This window comes from Strongylocentrotus purpuratus, unplaced genomic scaffold, assembly GCF_000002235.5.
Source record: "Strongylocentrotus purpuratus isolate Spur 01 unplaced genomic scaffold, Spur_5.0 spur5_scaffold_21, whole genome shotgun sequence".
NCBI classification, from domain to species: domain Eukaryota; kingdom Metazoa; phylum Echinodermata; class Echinoidea; order Camarodonta; family Strongylocentrotidae; genus Strongylocentrotus; species Strongylocentrotus purpuratus.
In genome coordinates, this window is record NW_022145607.1 from 39,342,278 (window position 1) to 39,358,194 (window position 15,917).

At 37.6% G+C, this 15,917-nt stretch overlaps 1 protein-coding gene across 13 annotated transcripts in view; it reads right to left on the reverse strand.

The window, feature by feature from the left end:
- Positions 1–15,917, reverse strand: part of LOC577455 (protein mono-ADP-ribosyltransferase PARP4) — a 99,030-nt gene that overhangs the window by 17,687 nt on the left and 65,426 nt on the right. For 10 of the 13 annotated variants that reach the window (XM_030994762.1, XM_030994772.1, XM_030994771.1 and 7 more), the window contains exons 28-32: positions 14,409–14,517; positions 7,256–7,302; positions 6,689–6,772; positions 4,381–4,473; positions 2,139–2,231 (exon numbers count right to left, since the gene is read on the reverse strand). In XM_030994762.1, the coding sequence (XP_030850622.1) occupies positions 2,139–2,231; positions 4,381–4,473; positions 6,689–6,772; positions 7,256–7,302; positions 14,409–14,517 (426 nt within the window). The remainder of the gene's footprint in view (positions 1–2,138; positions 2,232–4,380; positions 4,474–6,688; positions 6,773–7,255; positions 7,303–14,408; positions 14,518–15,917) is intronic. The other 3 variants (XM_030994767.1, XM_030994768.1, XM_030994770.1) reach the window with 3 other exon arrangements.

The window sequence follows — 15,917 nt, forward strand, 5'->3', positions numbered from 1 at the left end:
AGTATGCACCCATCGAGCGAACATCAGGCAGACATAAACGATGTCTGCTGAGCCTCCTAGGGTAATTGGCCGCTCATCATAGGGTGTTGATGTCCATGCCCCTTGTTTGTACAACTTTCATCCCTACAGCTCAAAATATCACACAAGTCACACAAGCATCTACCGCAGAGGCGGCGCTCCAGAGGGAGTCACACTGATGAAATACCGATAAAATTTGTTGTAAACAAAGGTGAAACCGCAGCTTTCCCCCATGTGCCATTCATACTGCCGGTGAAATTCACTCACTGTGGCGAGCCCCGGCCGGAAGTGAAGAATTATTGTTTAATGATAATCGATTGTTAGCTGCTGGCGCACACTTTGATTTTGGATTTGGCAGACAATGCATTGAGTGATCAGTTTAAATATTGTTTTGTTCACCATTTGGTCTAATAAATATGTGATTTTCAATAAATATATTATCATAACGATATAAATTAAAATTGGATTATTTACAAAGCTTATTCAAATACAAATAAAACGAATAAATTTAAGCCCCCACCCCATCTAGCTAGCAGCATGTTCAAGCTCATGTAGCAACAAAACATCAACAAACACAGCTAGCTGCTACCCGGGTTCTGAAAAAGTATGCGTACACTCGCTTTAGCTGGGACAGGTTTAACAACCTTTGACCATTTTCATTGGTGTCTTTCTCTCGTTTTTCTCCCAAACCCATTCATAGGGAGCGCACTTTGAAAGGGGAATTTGATACACACATATGTATATCATTTCTTTTCTTATAAGTATCCTTTTCCCTTCTGATAAGTCCCCCTTTTTCTTTTGCTATATCATGCGCCCCTAATTTAAAGCAACTGAGAGCCCCTTTTCTTTAATTTCCCCCAAAGCTCAATTGCATGGATAATTGATGTAATTATACAAAAGGTCTTTTCAGTCTTTCATGTTTTGATCAAGCAAAAAACTCTTTTTCGGTTTTTTCCTCTTTATAATGAAATATATAATGTAAATGTAATTTTTCCCACTGCGACCTCACAAATCTTTAAATTTGTGTTCGCTCACTTTTCTCACTCGCGAATTTATATCCAGACCATCATACCCAACTGCAAACTATGATGCTTAAGCAGCATCTTGAACCATGTAAAGAGAAAAACAAATATTGATCTCATCCCTGATAATGTAATCACAATCATGACAATATAGGGGTATATATATATATATATATACCAATGTCTAAAAATGGCATATGTTTTCACTTCGAGGGTGCCCTTTTTTTCTCCAGGAAGTGGCATTTTTTGTTGGTGCCCCCCAATTTGGAAAACACTTTGCCGCGCCCCTGGTGTACCGTGCCATAGCCAGTCGCACCCATAGCACAGTAACTCTCAAAGCATTCCAGAGGTACGAGTGCCATTTCTCCTCTCTTGGACTCGTGGAGGTATGTGAAATGAGATGGAAAAGGAAAAGGCTCTTTATATATCCCGGACAAGCAGGCAGGGGCCCTACCGTACACCTGCAGGACCCCGAGGGAGATACGAGGGAGCCTGGCTGATGACCTGCCAGGCACTGGCCGATTACACTCAGACGATTAAAAAATGCTTGACGTCGAGTTTGGTTTTAAGTTGGTTTAAACTTATAACTTGCTGGGCGTGTTCCCGATTAGCAAAAAAAGGCTGGGCAGACCTTTGGTCACTCTAGGGCCACAGGCCCAAAAGGGCCAAAAAACAAGCCCTGAACTAATCGTGAACTCGTCGCCCTTTTAATATGACCTAGGCATTACCAATGGACAGTGCTAAATATGAATATATAACTTAATATGAATAAACAACCAAATAAGAATAAACAACCAAATAATAATACACAAATGACTATCAATAAACTGAATATAAATAAATAGATGGACAGCAGAGGTACAGTTAACAGCCACCCACCCTCCCACATGGTCTCAGCCACAAAATGTCAGATGAATATGCAAATGTGCATCTCTATATGTATTCACATAAGGAACAAGATAGTGTATATGCATTCTTTAAATAATTATAGCCTAATTATGCAAAAATTAAAACTTTATGCATTTCTACATCTACATTTCTACATTTTTGTCTCTAGACACAAGAGGAATGTTGCAAAGATTGATCTCTTTAATATACCTGTACTTCTTGCTGTACTTCTTGTTGTACTGAGCCAGACCGCAAGCCCCTCGGGCAACTGATTCGACCAACTCGTTGATGAAGCTGTCCACTCTAAATGAATCCAAGCAGGAAAATAAAATTTACAATATATGTGGCTCATATAGAGAGAAGGCACACAATGACAGCTACTAAAAGCATTTTCAGTTCATAAAAGCAATTTCCTTTGATAGTTTCCTTCACAGTTGGCAGTGATCTCAGGATTTTCTGAGGAAACAATTGCCTAGTTGTCAACTACATTATACACTTTACGGTTTAGTGAAGGTGTACTTCTTTGTTGATTCAGGGCCCTATATTCCTTCTTATTTTACAAAAAAATTAGACAACAAATTTGAATTACCAATTAAAGAAAAATGACTTTAAGTTCGAATGGCAGTGGAAATAGAAAACGTGTGCCAGCAAAAGTGGGCTTAAATTTTACTCCAGATTTTCCAATCCGATACCGATCTATACTATACTATAACAAAATATTGTTTTGTTCACCATTTTGTCTAATAAATATGTGATTTTCAATAAATATATTATCATAACGATATAAATTAAAATTGGATTATTTACAAAGCTTATTCAAATACAAATAAAACGAATAAATTTAAGCCCCCACCCCATCTAGCTAGCAACATGTTCAAGCTCATGTAGCAACAAAACATCAACAAACACAGCTAGCTGCTACCCGGGTTATGAAAAAGTATGCGTACACTCGCTTTAGCTGGGACAGGTTTAACAACCTTTGACCATTTTCATTGGTGTCTTTCTCTCGTTTTTCTCCCAAACCCATTCATAGGGAGCGCACTTTGAAAGGGGAATTTGATACACACATGTATATCATTTCTTTTCTTATAAGTATCCTTTTCCCTTCTGATAAGTCCCCCTTTTTCTTTTGCTATAACATGCGCCCCTAATTTAAAGCAACTGAGAGCCCCTTTTCTTTAATTTCCCCAAAGCTCAATTGCATGGATAATTGATGTAATTATACAAAAGGTCTTTTCAGTCTTTCATGTTTTGATCAAGCAAAAATCTCTTTTTCGGTTTTTTCCTCTTTATAATGAAATATATAATGTAAATGTAATTTTTCCCACTGCGACCTCACAAATCTTTAAGTTTGTGTTCGCTCACTTTTCTCACTCGCGAATTTATATCCAGACCATCATACCCAACTGCAAACTATGATGCTTAAGCAGCATCTTGTACCATGTAAAGAGAAAAACAAATATTGATCTCATCCCTGATAATGTAATCACAATCATGACAATATAGGGGTATATATATATATATATATATACCAATGTCTAAAAATGGCATACGTTTTCACTTCGAGGGTGCCCTTTTTTTCTCCAGGAAGTGGCATTTTTTGTTGGTGCCCCCCAATTTGGAAAACACTTTGCCGCGCCCCTGGTGTACCGTGCCATAGCCAGTCGCACCCATAGCACAGTAACTCTCAAAGCATTCCAGAGGTACGAGTGCCATTTCTCCTCTCTTGGACTCGTGGAGGTATGTGAAATGAGATGGAAAAGGAAAAGGCTCTTTATATATCCCGGACAAGCAGGCAGGGGCCCTACCGTACACCTGCAGGACCCCGAGGGAGATACGAGGGAGCCTGGCTGATGACCTGCCAGGCACTGGCCGATTACACTCAGACGATTAAAAAATGCTTGACGTCGAGTTTGGTTTTAAGTTGGTTTAAACTTATAACTTGCTGGGCGTGTTCCCGATTAGCAAAAAAAGGCTGGGCAGACCTTTGGTCACTCTAGGGCCACAGGCCCAAAAGGGCCAAAAAACAAGCCCTGAACTAATCGTGAACTCGTCGCCCTTTTAATATGACCTAGGCATTACCAATGGACAGTGCTAAATATGAATATATAACTTAATATGAATAAACAACCAAATAAGAATAAACAACCAAATAATAATACACAAATGACTATCAATAAACTGAATATAAATAAATAGATGGACAGCAGAGGTACAGTTAACAGCCACCCACCCTCCCCCATGGTCTCAGCCACAAAATGTCAGATGAATATGCAAATGTGCATCTCTATATGTATTCACATAAGGAACAAGATAGTGTATATGCATTCTTTAAATAATTATAGCCTAATTATGCAAAAATTAAAACTTTATGCATTTCTACATCTACATTTCTACATTTTTGTCTCTAGACACAAGAGGAATGTTGCAAAGATTGATCTCTTTAATATACCTGTACTTCTTGCTGTACTTCTTGTTGTACTGAGCGAGACCGCAAGCCCCTCGGGCAACTGATTCGACCAACTCGTTGATGAAGCTGTCCACTCTAAATGAATCCAAGCAGGAAAATAAAATTTACAATATATGTGGCTCATATAGAGAGAAGGCACACAATGACAGCTACTAAAAGCATTTTCAGTTCATAAAAGCAATTTCCTTTGATAGTTTCCTTCACAGTTGGCAGTGATCTCAGGATTTTCTGAGGAAACAATTGCCTAGTTGTCAACTACATTATACACTTTACGGTTTAGTGAAGGTGTACTTCTTTGTTGATTCAGGGCCCTATATTCCTTCTTATTTTACAAAAAAATTAGACAACAAATTTGAATTACCAATTAAAGAAAAATGACTTTAAGTTCGAATGGCAGTGGAAATAGAAAACGTGTGCCAGCAAAAGTGGGCTTAAATTTTACTCCAGATTTTCCAATCCGATACCGATCTATACTATACTTTAACAAAATATTGTTTTGTTCACCATTTTGTCTAATAAATATGTGATTTTCAATAAATATATTATCATAACGATATAAATTAAAATTGGATTAATTACAAAGCTTATTCAAATACAAATAAAACAAATAAATTTAAGCCCCCACCCCATCTAGCTAGCAACATGTTCAAGCTCATGTAGCAACAAAACATCAACAAACACAGCTAGCTGCTACCCGGGTTATGAAAAAGTATGCGTACACTCGCTTTAGCTGGGACAGGTTTAACAACCTTTGACCATTTTCATTGGTGTCTTTCTCTCGTTTTTCTCCCAAACCCATTCATAGGGAGCGCACTTTGAAAGGGGAATTTGATACACACATGTATATCATTTCTTTTCTTATAAGTATCCTTTTCCCTTCTGATAAGTCCCCCTTTTTCTTTTGCTATAACATGCGCCCCTAATTTAAAGCAACTGAGAGCCCCTTTTCTTTAATTTCCCCCAAAGCTCAATTGCATGGATAATTGATGTAATTATACAAAAGGTCTTTTCAGTCTTTCATGTTTTGATCAAGCAAAAATCTCTTTTTCGGTTTTTTCCTCTTTATAATGAAATATATAATGTAAATGTAATTTTTCCCACTGCGACCTCACAAATCTTTAAATTTGTGTTCGCTCACTTTTCTCACTCGCGAATTTATATCCAGACCATCATACCCAACTGCAAACTATGATGCTTAAGCAGCATCTTGAACCATGTAAAGAGAAAAACAAATATTGATCTCATCCCTGATAATGTAATCACAATCATGACAATATAGGGGTATATATATATATATATATACCAATGTCTAAAAATGGCATATGTTTTCACTTCGAGGGTGCCCTTTTTTTCTCCAGGAAGTGGCATTTTTTGTTGGTGCCCCCCAATTTGGAAAACACTTTGCCGCGCCCCTGGTGTACCGTGCCATAGCCAGTCGCACCCATAGCACAGTAACTCTCAAAGCATTCCAGAGGTACGGGTGCCATTTCTCCTCTCTTGGACTCGTGGAGGTATGTGAAATGAGATGGAAAAGGAAAAGGCTCTTTATATATCCCGGACAAGCAGGCAGGGGCCCTACCGTACACCTGCAGGACCCCGAGGGAGATACGAGGGAGCCTGGCTGATGACCTGCCAGGCACTGGGCAATGCCTGTTTGGGTGGCCAGCAGGAATCGGCAGGCTGCCTGACGACAAATCGGACTATGTGTGCCGATTACACTCAGACGATTAAAAAATGCTTGACGTCGAGTTTGGTTTTAAGTTGGTTTAAACTTATAACTTGCTGGGCGTGTTCCCGATTAGCAAAAAAAGGCTGGGCAGACCTTTGGTCACTCTAGGGCCACAGGCCCAAAAGGGCCAAAAAAACAAGCCCTGAACTAATCGTGAACTCGTCGCCCTTTTAATATGACCTAGGCATTACCAATGGACAGTGCTAAATATGAATATATAACTTAATATGAATAAACAACCAAATAAGAATAAACAACCAAATAATAATACACAAATGACTATCAATAAACTGAATATAAATAAATAGATGGACAGCAGAGGTACAGTTAACAGCCACCCACCCTCCCACATGGTCTCAGCCACAAAATGTCAGATGAATATGCAAATGTGCATCTCTATATGTATTCACATAAGGAACAAGATAGTGTATATGCATTCTTTAAATAATTATAGCCTAATTATGCAAAAATTAAAACTTTATGCATTTCTACATCTACATTTCTACATTTTTGTCTCTAGACACAAGAGGAATGTTGCAAAGATTGATCTCTTTAATATACCTGTACTTCTTGTTGTACTGAGGGAGACCCAAAGCTCACCCTGCAAATGTTTCGATGTTGAACTTGTTGAACTCGTTGTCCACTCTAAATGAATCCAAGCAGGAAAATAAAATTGACAATATATGTGGCTCATATAGAGAGAAGGCACACAATGACAGCTACTAAAAGCATTTTCAGTTCATAAAAGCAATTTCCTTTGATAGTTTCCTTCACAGTTGGCAGTGATCTCAGGATTTTCTGAGGAAACAATTACCTAGTTGTCAACTACATATACACTTTACGGTTTAGTGAAGGTGTACTTCTTTGTTGATTCAGGGCCCTATATTCCTTCTTATTTTACAAAAAAATTAGACAACAAATTTGAATTACCAATTAAAGAAAAATGACTTTAAGTTCGAATGGCAGTGGAAATAGAAAACGTGTGCCAGCAAAAGTGGGCTTAAATTTTACTCCAGATTTTCCAATCCGATACCGATCTATACTGGAGCCACATCTGCAATCCGATCATCTGAACCCATTTCAGTTAAACAAATATAGCATTAAATAGGACTTGTAGCTGGTGCATACCTTGGTGGGAATCATAGCTTTCCACAAATCCAATAACTTTGCATCTCCTAGGAAGAGAACACACAATGATAGTGAGTTTAAAATAATTGCCCCACTCTATGGTATGAAGGTGTGAAAGAGGAATAAGTTGACAACCTGACTAGACAGGTAAAGATTGTGGGTTCAACCACTACATGTGGCATGGCAATATCATCTGATAACTTTACTTGTGATGGCTTCAGCCCACGAGACTGAATACCCATTAAACCAAAAAGCCAACTAAACCAACAACCAATGAGACCAGCAGCCAACTAGACCAGCAATGAGATCGGCAGCCCTTGACACCAACAGCACAACGGACAGATAGCCCATGAGACCTGCAGCTCATGAGACCAACAGCCCATGAGACAAGCAGCCCATGGGACTAACAGCCCATGAGACAAGCAGCCAATGAGACTAACAGCCCATATGACAAGTAGCCAATGAGACAAGCAACCCATGAGACTAACAGCCAATGAGACTAACAGCCCATGAGACTAACAGCCAATGAGACAAGCAGCCCATGAGACTAACAGCCAATGAGACTAAAAGACAATGAGACTAACAGCTCATGAGACAAGTAGCCAATAAGACAAGCAGCCCATGAGACAAGCAACCCATGAGACAAGCAGCCCATGAGACAAGCAACCCATGAGACTAACAGCCAATGAGACAAGCAGCCCATGAGACAAGCAACCCATGAGACTAACAGCCAATGAGACTAACAGCACATGAGACTAACAGCCAATGAGACTAACAGCCCATGAGACTAACAGCCAATGAGACTAACAGCCAATGAGACAAGCAGCCCATGAGACAAGCAGCCCATGAGACAAGCAGCCCATGAGACCAACAGCCCATGAAACTTCAAACTTCAAACTTGGACTTTCTGCTGATTTTGAAGTCATTTTGGTACTAGAATGTAAGATTCAGCGTGATATTACGACAGTTGGGCTTCCCTGGACAATTTGGACGATGAGGACTTGATTACAACTCGTGAATTTAAGGTAGAAAATGCCAGCATATATTACGATGGTCATGATATTTTTCGGTGCTTCCACCCCCCGGGTCGCGATTGGCGGGAAAGTTGGTGTATTCATCGCCCGTATACTCGCTAATTGATTTCCGACTGGGTGACTCTGAAGAATGTTAAAGATACAAACTAGGTGAGACATTGAACTTGTGTATATGCTTGACTACTCTATTTTGTAAACACAAGTGAACATTAAACACTGGTTTATAGTTATAAATGGCCCGCAGCAAACAAACCATGTCAACGAGAAATCAAAAACAGACTCCATCAATCGACATTGAGTCGGTCACTGAGAAATCCTTGACTATTAAAGAAATGCTGGAGAGTGATCAGTTTACTCAATTAATCAAGGATGCAGTCAGATCTACAATGAGAGAGGAGTTGAAAGAAGTAAAGGAGTCGATTACGAGACTGACGGAGCAGGTAGAGCGGAATGAAGCGAAAATTCTTTCACTCGAGATCAAAGAAGACGCCAAAGTTGCCAAAATTAAGAAATTGGAGAAAAGTTTGGAAAAGCAGAGAGAATCGATTACCATTCTCCAAAACAAATCAAATGAGGCTGAGCAGTACTCGAGGAGAAGCTGCTTGAGGGTATTTGGTGTGCCTGAATCAAGGGAAGAAAACACAGACGAAATAATGTTGCAATTAGCGAAGGAGAAGCTGGGCATCAACCTCCGCATCGAAGACATCGAGAGGAGCCATCGAATCGGGGCCCCCCGGAAAGATCAAAACAACGCCAACATTCGTCATTCTACACAAACATCATCGCAGAAACAGCCGTCCTCGACAACCACATCATCATCGACATCGTCGACGTCTACGGCTTCCACATCATGGGCGTCCAAGGTGTCCGAGTCCGGCCGCAGACAAGACAACCGCGGTAGACCGATAATCATCAAATTGGCGTCCTACCGCGTATGCCAATCTATACTGAAATCTCGACGACGTCTCAAAAATACAGGTATTTCGATCAATGAAGACCTTACGAAACCGAATTATGATATACTCAAACAAACCAGATCGTCTTCGAATGTCACGGCGGCATGGTCGCAGGATGGGCGCATATTTGTCACACTCGCATCCAACTCTGGAACGAACATTAAAAAACTAGTTTCATCAATAGAAGAAGCCAGGAAATTATGAAAATGACTTATCAAGGGAAGCCCGTCTTATTATTGATACGCGAACTTGACGGACTTACATGAACATTGTTGTTATTTTTGGTGTTGTTGTTATTGTTATTGTAATTTAGTAGGATGGTTAGGAAATTTCCATGTGTTTTATGTAGTAAGTCGGTTATGGTAAACCAGAAAGGCCTCAAATGTACAAAGTGCAACAAATGGGTACACATATTATGTTGTGGTGTGTCAAATGAACGGTATGAAAATACATTAGAACAGTTTTGTGGTTGGGAATGTCAAAAATGTACGATGGAACAGTTGCCCTTTTATAATGTGGCGATACAAAATGAAGATACAGTAACAACTCAAAAACAACAACAGAAGTATAAAAATAAATCGTTTGAATATGGTCAGTTAAATAAAAATGGTTTTAATTGTGCGCAATTGAATGTCGTAAGCCTATTAAAACATTTTGAGGAAATTGAATCAATATTATGCAAAAATAATATTCATGTTTTTGCTCTCAATGAAACGAGATTGGACGACAGTATTCAGGATACAGAAATTAAAATATCTCATTACAATTTGATCCGTAAAGACCGTAACAGGCAAGGAGGTGGATTTGCAATTTATGTCCACGAAAGTATTACTTATAAGCAGGTGTTGCATGACTCTAGTAAAGATTTAGAAGTTGCCATTTTGTTTATTGAATTAAAGAAATGTAAACCCCTTTTGTTTTGTAATTGGTATAGACCTCCAAATTCAAAATGTGAAGTCTTATCAACTTATGAAGATATGCTTACTTTTTTAGAAGAAAATCGTTCATCTGTTGTTTTGATGGGTGATATAAATTTGAATATTTTACATGAGCCTCTAAGTTCTGAATGTAAAAAATATTGTCAATTAAATGATATACATGACCTGCATCAAATTAATACTATGGAATGTACACGTGTTACGTCAGATTCAAGCTCTCTTCTTGATCACATGTTGTGCAATCAGCCAGAAAATGTAGATTCTTGGGGTGTTATAGATATTGGTTTCAGCGATCACTCGTTGAGTTTTTTATCTTGGAAGGTTCAGAATTCAAACAACACATGCACTCATGCAAAGTTAATCACTTTTCGGAAATCAAGAGGTGTTAATCTTGATTCATTTAAAACCGATATCAGATTACAGAATTGGACAGAGGTAGAAACTAGTCATACTATTGATGAAGCTGTCGATAAATGGGAAAAATGTGCAATGCGTATTGTAGATAAACATATGCCAATTAAGACTAAAAGGGTGAAGCAAAAACACTCTCCATGGCTTAATGATTCTATTTTTGATTTGATGAAACAACGTGATAAAATGAAGAAGAAAGCAAAAGTAACTAGAAATGAAGATGATTGGAAAAGTTATAGAAAGATGAGGAATACAGTTACATATGAAATTAAAAAAGCAAAGAAACTATATTATTCTGATAAAATACGTGACTGCCATAGTCGTAAAAATTCTTGGGAAATTTTAAAGTTATTATTGCCTAATAAATCGACAGATTCTTTTAATAGTATGAATAGTAAAAATGATAAAATTGCAAACGAATTTAATAAACACTTTGCCAATGTAGCTGCTAGTATATGTACAAATGAATATGTTCCTATTTTAGAAGAAAGGCCTGTATGCTATGAGAATTCTTTTGAATTATCCCCTGTTGATATAGCTGATGTTCTTAAAGAAATTTTTGCTTTGAAAAATAAGAAGTCTACTGGTGTTGACGGGATTAGTACCTTTGTTTTGAAACTGTGTGGGCCCGAAATCGTTCGGAGCATCACATACCTAATAAATAGGTCAATTAGTGAAGGTGTGGTTCCAACTAGGTGGAAAATAGGCAAGATAATTCCATTATTTAAGAAGGGAGATAAAGCTAATCCTGATCATTATAGACCGATTTCTCTTTTACCTTGTGTGTCGAAGCTTTTAGAAAGAGTTGTGCAGCGGCAACTCACCCGTTTCTTGTCGAACAATAATTTGTTGGCCAAACAACAATCAGGGTTTAGGTCTAATCATTCGACGACCACTACACTTATAAAAGTTACGGATGATTGGCTCATGTCACTGGACAAAGGGATGTACACAGGCACTGTTTTTGTGGATCTTCAAAAGGCTTTCGACTTAGTAGACCACGGAATTCTTCTGGCAAAATTAACCTCTGGCGTTGGTCTACAGGGTTCATCTTTGAATTGGTTTAGAAGCTATTTAAATGGTAGACGCATAATAACTTCGATTAATAATACGCTGTCGTCAGAACTACCCCTTACACACGGGGTACCCCAGGGATCTATTCTTGGCCCCATACTATTTCTTATATTTATTAATGATATGCCCTCCTGTTTTGAAAAATGTTCGGTTCACCTTTATGCAGATGACACCGTTATATATTATTCAGATAAAGACCCTTGTAATATTGAAAATGTTTTGAATATTGAATTGCATAAGTTATATTCTTGGATCAATTGTAATAAGTTGAAAATAAATTGTACTAAGACTGTTAGTATGCTGATAGGCACTAAATATATGTTGAACAGAAACAGTAGGTTGAACTTAAAAATTAATGATAATGATATTGTTCAAGTGACAAATTTAAATATCTAGGTATTTTTATTGATTGTGAATTAAAATGGAATGTACACACCGATGAATTATGTAAAAAGGTTGGAAAAATGATTAGTTTCTTAGGAAAGTTGCGTAACTATGTTAATGAGACTGGGTTAAAACTTGTATATAATGCCGCAATAATGCCACATTTTGATTATGGTGACGTGTTATGGCATTCGGGCACTAAGTCTCAAGTAGACGTGTTACAAAAATTACAGAACAGGGCAGGTAGAATTATTCTTAAATATAAATTATCTGAACATAAACCAATCAGTGAAATTCATAATATTTTAAATTGGGAAATGTTAGAAAAGAGACAAGTTAGGCACAGTTATACTTTGATGTATAAAATATTTCACGATTTGGCACCTGTATATTTGAAAGAGAAGTTCATTGTTAAGACTACTAACTATGCCCTTGGAAGTACCAATTTAGTTTTGCCTAAACCGAAAACACAGAATTGTAAGCGTATGTTTCTGTATCGCGGAAGTAAATTGTATAATGGATTGTCTATGCACATTCGACAATCAAGAAGTTTGGCTATATTTAATAAAGAAATACAAAGTTTAGTTTGAAATGTTATGACAGAGATACACTGGAGGACTTGGAAAGGGGTGGAGGGAGGGGTTGGCAGTATCGAGAGGGTGGCGGGGGTGGTGAGGTTAGGGAGAACGATAAGGGGGGGGGAAGTGGGGGGTAGTGTATTGGTAAATTACTTTGATTTTTATAAAAATTGATATTGTATGTAAATTAATATGATTTTTGCTTTTGGACCCCATGGAAGAACAGGACCATTTTGAAAATGATTCTGAAATGGGCTATCCAACCGTTTGTCTATACTTTACACATTTACTTACTTTCTTATCGTTTGAAATGTGTTTTATATGTATGTTTTTTAAAACTTGTATGTATATATGGATTTCGGAAATAAAAACAAACAAACAAACAAACCATGAGAAAAGCAGCCCATGAGACTAACAGCCCATGAGACAAGCAGCCAATGAGACTAACAGCCCATATGACAAGTAGCCAATGAGACTAACAGCCCATGAGACTAACAGCCCATGAGACAAGCAGCCAATGAGACTAACAGCCCATGAGACTAACAGCCCATGAGACTAACAGCCCATGAGACTAACAGCCCATGAGACAAGCAGCCAATGAGACTAACAGCCCATGAGACTAACAGCCCATGAGACTAACAGCCCATGAGACAAGCAGCCCATGAGACAAGCAGCCCATGAGACAAGCAGTCCATGAGACTAACAGCCAATGAGACTAACAGCCCATGAGACTAACAGCCAATGAGACAAGCAGCCCATGAGACTAACAGCCAATGAGACTAAAAGCCAATGAGACTAACAGCCCATGAGACTAACAGCCCATGAGACAAGTAGCCAATGAGACAAGTAGCCAATGAGACTAACAGCCCATGAGACTAACAGCCAATGAGACTAAAAGCCAATGAGACTAACAGCCCATGAGACTAACAGCCCATGAGACAAGTAGCCAATGAGACAAGTAGCCAATGAGACAAGTAGCCAATGAGACTAACAGCCCATGAGACTAACAGCCAATGAGACTAAAAGCCAATGAGACTAACAGCCCATGAGACTAACAGCCCATGAGACAAGTAGCCAATGAGACAAGTAGCCAATGAGACTAACAGCCCATGAGACTAACAGCCCATGAGACAAGTAGCCAATGAGACTAACAGCCCATGAGACTAACAGCCCATGAGACTAACAGCCAATGAGACTACAAAGCCCATGAGACAAGCAGCCCATGAGACTAACATTCATACATTCATACTTCCTTTAAGTTTGAATTGCTCTAATGGTTCTCAAGTTATTGTGGTAACAAACAGCGGGCAAGACGGACCGTAACGAGTCTATGATCTTTAAAATGTCACCTAAATACTTCTTCAGTTCTTCTCCCTGTGGCGTAATACAAAAAGGTATAATAATAATAATGATAATTGTGATTGATAAAAAGCGCAAAATATTCATCAATGACAATCCACTATGCGCTTTACATTATTACATTCATACAACTTACATTATCACATACAAATGACATATTAGGCCTACATTATTACATACAAATTTGAGATAATTGCAATATTACACACAAATTACGAATTAATATAGCGTGTACTAAGTTTGACCAACAGCTATTAAATATTTCAATAACAACAGTAGAATTTTGAATTTTTTTCCTCAAGTAAATTGACCTGGATACCATTTGGCATTTGAGCTCACTACTTCTCTTTGTAATCTATTTATCTCTCTACATTGCTTTGATGATGAACACTAACACATGATATAAGCAGATAACTTACTCAGTAATATCGTGTTCACATGAGCACGTCGAACCTGAAGTCCTAAATTCTCAGCCTTGTCAAAGTCTCGTTTTGAATCACTCAGGAACTTATGTAGTGCAGAGGCAGTCTGTGAAACAAAACACAATACCATCTATCTATATCAAAATATCTCATTTAAAAAAATGTATTTCAAAACATGTACACAAAATCTGGCACTTCGGAATAAGTGGGAAAAAATATGTTACCAGACTGTTTATGATAATCTTCAAAAATCCTCTGATGATAATAGAAGGTTGATTCTCAATGTGCACCTGTCCAATTACCGGTATTAGTCTTAAACCTGGCAATGTAACACTTCAAACATTTGATTTGTATATATATATATATATATATAACTATGGATTGCACATACGGAAGACATGTGATAAAAATCAATATTTTGGAGACAGTAGCAAAATGGTACCATAAAGTTAAAACAAGCATACAAACTTTCGTTTTTATTTCGCAGAAAAGATCTTCAAACCAGAGTCTTTCAATTACTTAATTACTTTTTACCCTCAAAGACACACTTTTTCGGTAAAAGATATACCGTCGTAATTTATGTCTCCTTTACGTTTCATTACTATCTGAGCAACAAAAGGGAGACATTTTGTCTTTCTCATACTATTGGGAGACATGTCTCCTAATGATAGTGATACTGAGCATGCACACATATATGTATATATATATATAAATGTAACATAATTAAAATGTATGTTTTGCTTTATAGATTTTTGAACATACTATTAGTCTTCATACAAGCCTAAAGGGTTATAAGGATTGCACATAGGCTTAGTCTATATTAAATTACTATTATCGTTATAATTATAATAACTATTATCATTATTATCATTTCTATTAACATTGTTATAAATTCTTGTTTATTAACACGAAAATGTCTCCTTCATGTGGGTGTCTCCTATAGGTAGGTATAATAACACCAAAATGTCTCCCAAATGTCAGATCTATAGAAATATTATCATCATCATTATTATTATTGTTATTTGATTTAATTCCACAAACTGGAAACTTCCTGGGTCTTTGAAGACATGCATTACTTCTAGGAAACACCCACTCAATGGAGACATATTTGTGTCTCCTTGAAGTACAAGTTTATCGATTATTTTGTCTATGTTATTATTAATGTTTTTTTTATCATTTTTTTCTTGTGTGGAGGTATATTCGCACATGTCCTTTGTTTTTGTTAATACTCGATATGACATGCAGTGGCGGATCCAGGGCGCAACAGGTGCGCAACAGTTGTTACCATCTTCATCCCATTATCATAATTATAACTATCCTCTTTATAAATCATAATATCATTATCAATGTCATATGAATGGATTTGTATACTATAAGAAAAATATGAAAAGGAAAAAGAATCTTGCATGTGAAGACACCATATGCTAACTTTCAAAAAGGAACCCGAACGCGACCCGACCGTTTAGCACAAGCCAAACAAAACGAACCAGACACAACGAATCTCAC